Below are 12281 nucleotides of genomic sequence, written 5' to 3' on the forward strand. Positions count from 1 at the left end.
CAAAATGGTTTTAAAGCAGACAAGGAATTTATGGGGGTATATGCTGCTGAGCAGCTGATTATTAAATTGCAAACAGTTTTGTATGGTTTCCCACGCATTGTCTACTATGTCCATATGACAACTTGGACTACAACTGTTTTGATCTCATTGTATTACTGTGTGTGACTTGAACTCTTCCATAACTACACTATTAGGAAGTTTAGATGGGATCAAGCAAAGGTCATTTGTTGTTGATTATCTCATATGCTTTTTCTACTTAAGATAAAAGGAAGTCAGTGTATCATTCTTAACTGTTCTGTACCGTGAGATCCATGGTAGGAAAAACTAAAACCAAAACCATTGTTGACCTTACAAGCTTTGTTAATCAGTTTACATCTAGTGTTTCATAACAAATCCTGATGATCTTACTGGTCTTCTAGGAATGCAGCATACTTCTAGCCTACAGTGAAGTCCCAGTAAATGTTCCCATCACCCCAGACCAAGTTTGTTTTTGCATAATGATTTCTTCAGTTGCTTGAGGTTTCCTTTCTTTCCTCCCTCTCATGACATATCATCCAAACATTCTTAATCTCCAGAGGAACTGCAAAACACATTCCCATGAAAATCTTAAATCTCTAAAAGCAGTACCCAAGAAAAAAAGAACAAAAACACCATAAAACTAACCTTGCTTCTCACTGAATGACTTGAGTAAACTCTTTGTCACAGCCATAGTAAAGTATAAGTCTTTAGGGTCCAGGACTGCAAACAGACTCTGTCATAAACAGGGGTATTGCTTTTTTGACTGATTTCTATTATAAAACCAAAGGGCTCACTAATCTCACCTAGGGCTTTGGTGGGGAAAAAAAAAAAAAGGAAAAAACTAAACCAAAACAAAAACAAAAACAGTGAGCGAGCTGTAGTAAGGTAGCTTTAATGATTTTGCAAGGCTTATTGGCTGTACATCTTTGGTCTATCTCAAGCCACACCAGTTCTGTCAATAAGGCTTTTTTTTCTAGAAATGATGGTACCCAACATTACCATTATACAGTAGAGGTCATTCAAGAATGCTTCAATTCTGTATTTCCTTAGCACACCATAAAGAAAAAAAACCTGGTCTTTACCATCCCTGGAGGCATTCAAAAAGTGCGTAGACAAGGCACTTCAGAACATGGTTTAGTGGGCATGGTTGATGGTTGGACTCATTGATCTTAAAGGTCTCTTCCAACCCAAATGATTCTACGATTCTATGATTCTGCAGAGATATGGTAAAAGGCTTTTACTTGAAAATACTTCATCATACCAGTTTTGTTAAACTGATGCTAGTCATTTCATTAATTGATGGAGGCAGCAAGCTGTAATAGATACAGATTTTAGGCCAAGGGGCTTTTGTCCCATTGGCTGTAATACAGTCATTGGTCTTCGAACATCCTATGGATGTAAAGTATTATAGGGCTTAGCTGCAATCTTGAGGGTATGCTCTGGGGTAAGAAGTGTTTCACGTTTACATCTTTTAGATAACTTCATGTAAGCAAGCTATGTAATAGATTTATGTCCAAATGAGTGATGTCTTTCGTAGTTGTTATTATTACCAGGCCTTTGGATGCATTCCATATCTTTTGAATAAATCATCATGTAATATGATCTTAGCTATGTGCCACAAAGAAGGCTAGAGATATTGGAGATGTACTGGTTTAAATACAGAAAGACAGGCTGTGCACTGGCGTGAGGTTCGTTTGCATGTGTGTGTGATAAATTAGAATGCTCATGCAACACCAGGGCATGCATTGCTTTTTTTCTTATGTAGGCTAAAACAGCCTCTGTTTTTTTGCTGATGTAAATTTTCCCATGCATGATGGATGGTGACTTGACTTGGCTATTTGTAATTTTGCTGGAGTACTTTTTAGACTATCCCCTTGTATGTTTTTATATTCCAAAGGAGTTTGTGGAAGCATCAAGGAATATTTTGCATCTATACAAAGACATTCAGCCCTGTCAATTGGTTTTTCAGAATCCTTTATGTACTCTTCAGTGAGTAAGCATCTCTTCCCACTGAAACTTTGCTTTTGAATATTAGCATGAGAAATGACTGTGTTGTGCCTTCTAGTGGGTCTAGTCTCCTAAACTAAGTTGGTTTTATGTGTTTTTTTAATTTCAATTGCAAAGTGTTCCTTTTATGAGCAGCCAGCTTACTTGGACACATGCAGGAATGGAGCTTCAGCATCTGACTGGTTGCAGGGCTTACCTTGCCGGAGAAGCTCTGATATTACAAGATCTTGAGCAAAACCAGGGAAAACAAATTTCTACATCATATTTTGCAGGTTAACAAGGGAGGAGAGGTCTACCACCTTAGAAGACAGTCTTAAGTGATACTGAGAAATTTAAGAACTTTGTAAAACTGCTTAAAATCATCTTACAAATAAAATCAATCTATAAATAATATAAATACTAAAAGATCAGTTATATGTTCAAATAGATTGTTTTACAACAACAGTAAGAGAATTGACTAACGTTGCAGTCATTGCTTTGTGTGGAATTTGGCCCGCAGCCCAACCCAACAATGTTAAACACCATATTTTTTCCAGTAAAGTAATTTCTGATTGCAGTGTCTGTTTTCAGCTCAAGTAGCTTAATGTGGGATATTTGGACTAGCTTAGAAAGGGCTATGTTTTCATAGTGTAATTGTGTCCCTTGATGCAGTTGGACATCAGAAAATAAATATGAATTTTGAACAAAATACATAATATGGGACCTTTACAGCAGTAGTTTTGACTTGGAATATTTTAGCCCAAAAACATAAATGCAGATGAGAAACAGATTTGGTTTTTAGACATTCTCAAGATGCTAAAATGCTTTCAAATCAGGATTTAGATTTCACTTATCTGTGGACAGAAGTCCAAATGTTAACATTGCTAATTTTCTGGCTCTATCTCTCTTTCTTATTGGCTTCAACAAATTAACTTGCATGACTCTAATTGTATCAATTTATTTAATACTTAATGTCTATTTTAAATACCACTGCTAAAACAAAAGATAAGCTAAAAAATGAATGAATGAAAGAAAGAAAGAAGGTTCTGGGAAAATCTTGCTCTCTGAAGTCAGTAATAGACACAGGTTTGTAATTCTCCAAGAGTTAAAGCACAAAACTACATACTAACTATGTAACAGTCATACTGCAAAATAACTGTCACACTATGAGTTCACATCTTGCATAATACAGAAAAATGTGGAAGGAAAGAATTACTATTGTGGACCTTCATCATTCCTAGTACTACCTACCCCAAATTGAATAATGTATTAAAAAAACCCAAACACTTTAATGGCCTGGGCTGCTTTGAGGTGAATGACACTCATGGGAGGTCTGGTTTCAAAGTTAGCTTCAATGTAAACCAGGAAGAATTTCCAAACATAAGAATGTGAAGGCCACCTGAACATTTCTTGTGACTAAGACTTCCAGCAGCAGCCTAGAATCTCATGGCAACTTGACTGACTTTCTGCAATAATACAAGGCAGGCGTTTTTATGGGAAAATGAGGACAAATCCTATGAAAACTTCTCTGTCTCATTTATGAATGAATCAGCAAGCAGAGTGGGTTCAGACTTAGCCAACGTTTCAGGTTTTAGCAAGACACAGAGATCATCAAATTCATTTCTGCATTCAAGCTCCCCAAGAATATTTAGTTTCTTCAAGTTCACTTTGAATTAAGGGTTAACACACAGCACCTATTTCCTTGGAATATAGCCCTCTAATCTGTTTACATGCCTCTGTATACGCAGTTGTGATGAGTAAATCACTGCAGTACTTTTGTCTGTGTGAGGATGCAGTATATCAGGCCTTTCTGAAACTATTGAATGATAGGATTATTAGCAGAAGCCTGGCTAATCTGTTTTCTTCTGCAATAGCATGCCATAGCCACAAACTATGCCAGAGATAAGAAAAAAAGGCAAGACATGCTGTCAGATTCTGCACCTCATTTACTCTAGGGTAATAGAATACAGAGTAACTGTACAGAAAACAAGACAATGTATTTAGGTTTATTCTGTTGTAACCTGAGTCAGAAACATTCCTTCAGAAAGGTGTATGTTTAATGATAGCATCACATGTTGTATTTTTTTTGCTGTTAGATTGTGGAGTTGTAGGTTTTTTCTTAAATTCCCTTCTTGCCTAGCAGGGAGTTGATATTTATATCCCATCCTCTTTGAGAACAACTTTTAAATATTTCAATACTGGGAGAGGACTTGTTTCCAGCTTCACTTTCAGGCTGGAGTCAAGAAATTAAAGTAATGAGAGTTTAGAAAGAAAAGCAATGAAGAGCCAGAAGAAAACGCGTAAGCTCCAAACTTGTTCAGTTTTTGGATTTCTCACTAGGAAGCTCTTGCTGTGAAACCTGTCTCTGCCCCAATTAGTCAGTGACACCAGGCAGAGCGATCAAACTGTCCACATTGAGGAAGGGAGAGATGAAATAATGAGGAAGTTAATAGTGGAAAAACAAATGTGAATAATGAGTTACAAATATTAACTGTCTTGCATGGTTTGCTATTTTTGGTGAAATTTCTCATGTAATTGTTCTCTTTTCAAGGGACCGAGCTCCCTTCATCTTCACATCAGAGATGGAGTATTTCATCACAGAAGGTGGAAAAAACCCACAGCGTTTTCAAGAGTTTGTGGAGCTTTGTTGTCGAGCTTATAACATAGTCAGAAGACACAGCCAGTTACTCTTGAACCTGCTGGAGATGGTAAGAAGCTTGAGAATGACACCAAAAATCAGTTTCCTCTGGTGTCCTCTTCCCTTTTACCATTTCTCTGCTGCCTCCAGTAGCACTGTGATTTGAAGAGGTATCAGCTGCTCTGCTGGAAATGTTAGTGATGGCACTCCGTGGGCAAAAAAACTATCCAATTTCAGTACTAATTTCTGAGAAAAGAAAAACTAAGCTGCCTGGGTTTTTTTCTTTTTCTTTTCTTTTTTTTTTTTTTTTAATGCATTCTTTTTTACAAAATAGCAGAAAACTGCAAAAGAAGCTGGGTACAAGTTTCACCTTCAGGAATTTCACTCAGCCTTTTTTCTAGGTCTTCAAGAAACCACTCACCAATCCTGTTCATGGTTACAGCAAGACAAAGTAAACTAAATATTTCACAGACTGGGTGATATGACAGTATCTAGCAGCACTACAGCTAACAAAGGTGGCATTAGAATGTTTTTTTGCACATTTCCACCCTCCCTTCTTAGGAGGGCAAACACAGAAAAGAAAGAGCACTTACCCATATTGACAGGTTTAAAAATCCTTTTGTATAGGATTTTAAGACCTCTAGGAGTTTTTATCCCTTAAGTATTCCTACTGATTCACATGCCGGGCAGATTCCATAACTGCTTTATGCCTCTATTTACTTGTGTGTGAAAGGTTAATGATTTTTCCCTTCATGGGTAGAATGAGAATATTAAATTAACTAATATTTGCTAAGTTGCTTGGCTAAGATATTAATCCAAAACTTAAGTCCAGGGCCCCGTGAGAAACCTAGGTGACTGGTCTGTGCATGAAAAAATCTACACAACCTTATAAACAGAACCCCTGCTGGGGTTGGGGTACAGCCAAGAAGTTGCTCTGTAAACACTACTTTATCGTCTCCAACTTCTGCAATGGGGAGGGAAGAAATGGAAAGAACTTGCTCATCTTATTTCTCCTGTCTTGTCCATGGATTCGCACGCAGTGGTACAGTGAGTGATTTCCCAATATAGAGCAGGAAGGATTTCCTCAGATCTCTTAACCCTGCTTCTAAGTAGTCACAAAGGTGCAGCAAAACTGAGTTCCCATCAGAAAGCATAATTTCGCACTGAAAGCAGTGCAGAGTGCTGTTGTAGGAGATACTAAGTTAAAGACCCTCTGGAAAACTCAGGAGCACCCTTGCTCTCTCATCCACAGCAGTAATCCCTGCATTTCTGAACAGGTTGCCTAAAACTGCATGTTGCAAATATAGCTACAGCTTCTGCCCACCTCCTTGTCCCCAGTGCAGTCCCTTTTTCTGCAGGCAGCAGAGATAATGATTTTAGATTACTCTGGGATAACAGAGAGAAAATGTTCCCGGCAGGAGCCCTGAAATAACTAGCTATCTCTGCCTGGTATAGCTCTGGTTTGTCTATATTCAGGACATGCTGCATCTTTTGTTTCTGCTGATCTTTAAGGAGAGGTAATAGTGCTGAGCTAAAAGTCAGCGTACAGATATGTCTTAATATTTGTCAGTGGGCTGCAGTTCAGTCAATTGTCAATTGTGTTGCATTTCATAATGGAAAAATAACTGACAGCATACTCACACCCTATCAATGAGCACTTCATATCAAAGGAAATTAAACAAACAAGAGAAACGCCTTGTTTTTGCCAGTGATGTTTGGAAAGGTGAATCTGGGTCTGCACTTGAAATGGGGTGTTGGTCAGAAACTGTAAGTATCAAAACGTTTTAGGTGCATGGGTCACTTCTAGAAAAGTAAATAGACTGTGAAGTTGTTCCACTTTGAATTCATTTCAATGCAGAATATCAGATGTTATCATGGTGGGGCAAGAAAACTAACCACTGCTTATTTGTATCAATGACAGTCTAAGATTTCTCTCACTGTCTGGAAATCTGCATTATTAATCTTTCCTTCCCCTCTCACATTCTGTTTCCTGAGATGCTATTTATAAAACATGGTTAAAATAATCTAAACAATCTAAACAATAACAACTATTTCCAAAAAGTACAGTACTTCACAGGAGCAGTAAACTGTGCCCTGGATGGTCGGTAATTATTAGTGGTTTCTACCAAACCGTGATTATGAACAATTTAGGGAGTTTGGCCCAGTTTGGGAATTAATGCTTTTTCTTGGTGGTGAGCAGCAGTTTCTAGAGCTGTACTGACATTTGCTACTGAGAGTAAGAAATAATCCATGAAGTTTCCATCACTTTCAAAAGCAGAAACATCTGTGGGAGACCCAAGAGTATGCTGGCAGAGTTCAGCTGCGTAAACGCCTGTAGTTCATCAGCTTTGCTCTCATTAAAGATTTGATGTGAAGTATTATAAAGAGGGTGATTGCAGGACACAAACACCTTTTGACTAGTTTAAAGAAATGCAAAATCCATTATTGTTATAAAAATTTTTCAGGTAGAAAATTATTAAAAGGGGCTTAGAGGTGACACTAGACAGCAATTGGTCCACTTGCCTCTATTGTGACAAGAAACGGGTCAACCTAATAGTATAAAACAGGAGACAGTACCTAGACAGAGCAGATCTAAGACTCAAGAATCCTGTGTCCCCATACAAGTCATTTCACCCTTCTAAACTCAGAAACACCATCTGGGAAAAGAGGATCAGGAAACATCCCCGTTTGGGAGGTCTAATGCATGGAAAGTACATGCCAGGACTATTCATTTTTCATGGGATGGTGGGCTGAGCATCACACACCAGCTCTGAATCCAGGCCCAAGGAGAGTGTAGGCAGCTCCACTCAGTGAGTCAGAAGACCTGGGATAACCAAGTGTGGTAGGTCAAGACATATGTGTGGCCAAACGAGGAGAGCAATGCAGGCACTTAAACTTAGGCATCTAGTGATGTTTGAGTTGCCCTAGGCAACCTGTAGTTGTTTTCCAAACAGTTGTTCCATGTCTTGTCTAATTAACATCTAGTATCACTAGCCACAGTATTCAGAAGCATCCTCGATCAGGGGACTGGAAACACAAAAGATATGCTATATGGAGCAAAAGGGATGAAGCAGTATAATAAGCTTCTAGGACCCCCTTGCAGCCAGCAAAGCACTGTGTAGGTACTGCCCAGCTAAAGACTTTTGTTTTGCTTCAGCAAATGGTTTTCCACCTTCTACAATGCAGAGAACCTAAAAAAAAATCGTGTTTTTCAGTTGCACTACAGATCATTAAGATTATGTTCATATCTGATATTGTTCCCTTTTCTAATGCAGGGCAAGAAGCTTAATCTGCCTATGCAACAACACTTTTTTTTTTTTCTTTAAAGGAGACAGGAGCTGTTATCATCTTTTATAAATGGGTTGAAGGCATACAGATAAATAGCATTGTGTGTCCTTAAGTGCTGAATGTTATTATTGTCCATGCTTTCAACTCACTTAAATTCATCTCATTGAGCTTTCTGCCTCTCTGCTCCTTGCTAGCCAGAACTCTGTGAGACAGAAATCTAACTGTCCAGTGGTAGTATAGACTGGGTCTGATGTGAAGCAAGGTTTTCCTCATAATGCCAAACAAAAAAATATACAAAATATTGAAATTTAACTTAAAAATATTAAGAAAGTTTGAAGGAGTAAAGAAAATGCACAGCGGTGACTGCAAATTCAGATACATTTCCTTCTGAGCAATGTGAAGGAGTGATTTTTTTTCTCCGTTACATACAAAGCATCACTTTCAACTTACTGTGATTGTTGAGAAAAATCAGTAGGTTTTGAAGTAAGTAAAAATTATTTTTGTTGTTGACATTTTAAAATGCCTGGAGAGAGCTGTACGGGCAATTGGATGCACTCAGTTGTCTACCCTACTCATGTTGTTACTTTGCAAGGGGAATATTTGCATTATTTGTCTCTTGAACCTAACTTGGCCAAGTAACTAGAACAGCTCCGTCCCTCTTTGATGGAGAATGATTCCCCCTCCAAAGGGCAGTTCTCAGTGCCTAAGTCAGGGCTCCTGCTGTGATTTGGCATCTAAAGAAACTTTTATCCTCCATTGACTGTAAAGGGAGTGAATCTATGATCCCTTTGCAGTAGGAGTCCAGAGCAGTAATGGTGAAATCAGTAGTTACAAATGAGAAGGTGATGTTGCGCTAAATTGGATTAGGACCAAGATAACACTGTGAGCATAACAGAAATGTGGTTACTATTGTTCAGGTGGCTGAATTTGGTTGCCTTCCCTTTATCACCATTAGAAGGCTATGAAGGAATCTTAGCAATGCACATATTGAGATTATGATATCCGATGAGAAAATAAATAACTAAAATGGATTGGTGATTTTGACCCATGCCTCTTTCCGGTACCTCAGTGTGAAGGTTTACAATGCAATATATTCACTTTAGTATTCCAGGCATTGCTCTAGCATCAGAACCACTTTTCAGATCAGCAGACCTTTGTGTTTTACAAGAAGACCTTTTGGAGTAAAACCTTTCTTTTCTCAGTTAGCCCCATTAAATTAAATTTATTTTCAATAGAACAGTGGACTAATTATATGTCTTTGCTTTAAGATGCTGCATGCAGGATTGCCCGAGCTAAACAGCATACAGGATCTGAAGTATGTGTATGATAACCTCCGTCCTCAGGACTCAGACCTACAGGCTACAAGCTACTTTACAAGGTAAAACCAGAATATAATCCAGAAAATTTATCTCCTTCAGGCATGAAGCAAAGCTGTCAAACAAAACAAAACAAAACAAAAAAGGCAGTTTTTCTTTTATGTTAAGAGGTTGTAATCAGTGAAATTACACAAAAGGATAACTGGTCTTCATGTATTTACTTTTAAAATGTCCATTCCTTATGCCTGTTATAACCAATCTCCTCAAATTTCTGGAAGAAACAGTTGTGCATTTGTGGTACACTTGTAACAAGTCACTTATTCAGCTCCTAGAGATTTCTTTGGCTTTCATGGTGAAACCATCCTGGCTTACATCTAGTCAGCTTTCCTCTCTGCTTTTAAATGCAACAGCTACATGCAACAGGATTTGGACTGCATAAAAAGGTTCAACTTGTTAATGGACTGAGTGAGGACCTGGAATTCCTGCATTTTAGTCCCTTTTCTGTTCTTCTTTTGACTTTCTGTGTTGTCTCAGGCAAGTTACTTTCCCTCTGTTAGCCATAGTTTTTCCATCTACAAAATGGATACAAATGGTACTGATACTTCCTTTTAAGCACTTAACAGATCTGTCATAGAAAAGCATTGTGTGTGAATATAGGTATGTTTAAAGCTTGATTTGTGTTAGGGTAATGAAACCTTTCACTTTTTCGTGATAATAACTGGGGATTATTGATGAGGAGCTACAGCTGATGTGTATAAAATCAGTTTGAAGGCCTCGGTCCTGATCTTTCAGGTCAGGCCTCTGCATTACATGTAATTCCAGCAGTTAATGTGATGATGCTCTAGATGGAGCCAGTGGAGACTGTCTGGATTTGGAAACTTACTTTCCCATTCTAGGCACAGTATGAGAAAAAAATCTCCCTGTCCGAGCCTGTCCTGTGCAGCACCATCATTTCTCAAGGAGTCTATGAATTCACACACCCTGGACACCACATACACATGCAAAGCAAGCCAGACTCTTCTGACCTCCTCCTCTTGTGCAAGTGCAGGGCACGTATGCAGTTCACAGCACTGGACTCTGAGTAAAGGGCTCCTTTCAAATTCAGAGCCCTAAAGGACACTCCCATAAGGCAGCACAGTTCTCTGCATGGTGCAAACTGCCTTGAGGCAAGAGCAATCCCCCTACCCTTCAGTACAGCCAGAGGCATATTGCAACGGATAAATGAGGTGAAAGCTTGAACTGGAGCAGCTTAGCTAGTCTTATTGCTATTACAGAGGCCCATATGAAGATTTTGAGCAATCTGAATTATGTTGTTTATATGTCTCCTTTTCATGTATTAGAATTGGAAACGGAGACGGCAGGTTTGGAGAAGGCTGGAACAGAGACCTAGAGAGTTTAAGGAAGACCCTTCTTTGAAAAGAAAGAGAGGAACTTCTCAAACAAAACTATTGTTCCACTACTTTATACACAGCAGAGCACTGAGTTCCTTCTCTTTTAACACTTGTTTTTTCATATGCTTTCACTCTTGCCCCTTAGCAAGATTGTTTTATTTTAAAATTTAATTACTGCTTCACATTTACCGTCAACTCCTACCTTATCCTTTCCTTTAAAATTTTACATATTCCCAAATTGCAGACTTATATTTCCACTTCAAATAGGAAACATGTAGTTTCTAATTAAATTGTAAAAGTCTTGATTCTGTCAAAGAGTTTGGGCGGTTGTGTCTGTCTCTTGTGGGTAAAAAACCCCAATTCATTTAATTAGTGAAAAAAGGCTAGGTTATACATAATAAATAGGGAAATGTGAGTCTTCCGAGTGAAAATTGCATTAGTGTCATGCAAAGTTCAGAGCTCGTGCCCAGCACTCTTCTGGGGGTGGAAAGGATCAGTATGCTTTTCAGTTGGGTAGGACTAAGGTTATGGTTAGGGTTAATATCACTGCAGTCTTGCTCAGCTGGAAGACAAAGGATGAAGGCTGGGTTCAGGACAGAGCTGTAGCTCCATGCTCTTTCTTGGAGTTGGGCAAGGTGGTTGTGGTGTTTTGAGGGTTATGGTGAAGGAAGTGAGGGACTTCAGAGTGGGAATTCACCTGCGGTCTTTCTCAGCCAAAGCATGTGGAACAGCTGGCACTAGGACGATGTGGCTCAACACTGGTTTGGAAGTAAGCAGAGTTGGTGTGCTTTGTTGCTGGGTAGATGTTCGTATTAGGGTTAGGAAATCCTGTTCAGCCCAGAGACACTATAGGTAGGACTCAAAGGCCAGCATGTCCTTTTTCCCATTAGATTTCTTGTTAGGGTTGGTGTTAAGGAAATGAAGGCTTTCAGAGTGGAAATGCCACTCAAGTCCTGCTTGGCATCATGGTGCTCATCTGTACAGTGCTGCGGGCTCTGTTCTTATTTGAAACTGTATTTTCTGCTAAAATGTTTTTAGTGAACTCTGGAGCTATTGTTCCAATTTCCTTCAAAATGCTGAAGTATAGGTTTGTTATTGTCCATAGAGATCATTACATCACATAGAAAAGTCAGATATTGCTAGGGTGCATATTTTGTTCTTTAATACTCTTAGGGTATGTTTGTATTATATATGCTCATTTGCAAGAATAAAGTCTCTTGCCATTAGCTCATGAATTTCCAGGGATCTCATTTCTCCTGGAGGTTTGGAGTTTTTTTGCTTTATTCTAATTTCTATTAATGTTTGAACATAATTTGTGTTAATTCAACACATGTATTAACTAACATTTCTACATGTTTAAATAAAGGCAGAACATCAGGCTTTGTGTCTAGCAGCAGTATTTTAACTTCTGAAAAGTGTATCCAGGCACTTTTCAAAATAAAGACTTCGGGATGGTATGATAGCCAGATCCATGCAGAATATACCTCTCTGTATAAGCAATTTCCTACCTGCCCCCAGGAATGTTAATATATTGAGAGTTTTGTGAGCTTTCCATTACCTACGTCATCTTTATTCCTGTCCTTCAGAAAATTCTTCCCTACCTCCTTGTTATACAAAATGTCTGGGTGAGAAAGAAATCCAGTT

At 38.6% G+C, this 12281-nt stretch overlaps 1 protein-coding gene across 1 annotated transcript in view; it reads left to right on the plus strand.

The window, feature by feature from the left end:
• Nucleotides 1–12281, plus strand: part of PIK3C2G (phosphatidylinositol-4-phosphate 3-kinase catalytic subunit type 2 gamma) — a 210224-nt gene that overhangs the window by 148498 nt on the left and 49445 nt on the right. Inside the window, exons 25-26 of the mRNA XM_030041510.2 lie at nt 4556–4712; nt 9199–9308. Coding sequence (XP_029897370.1) covers nt 4556–4712; nt 9199–9308 — 267 coding nt within the window. The remainder of the gene's footprint in view (nt 1–4555; nt 4713–9198; nt 9309–12281) is intronic.

The sequence above is a fragment of the Aquila chrysaetos genome, chromosome 17 (genome assembly GCF_900496995.4).
Source record: "Aquila chrysaetos chrysaetos chromosome 17, bAquChr1.4, whole genome shotgun sequence".
Classification (NCBI taxonomy): Eukaryota; Metazoa; Chordata; class Aves; order Accipitriformes; family Accipitridae; genus Aquila; species Aquila chrysaetos.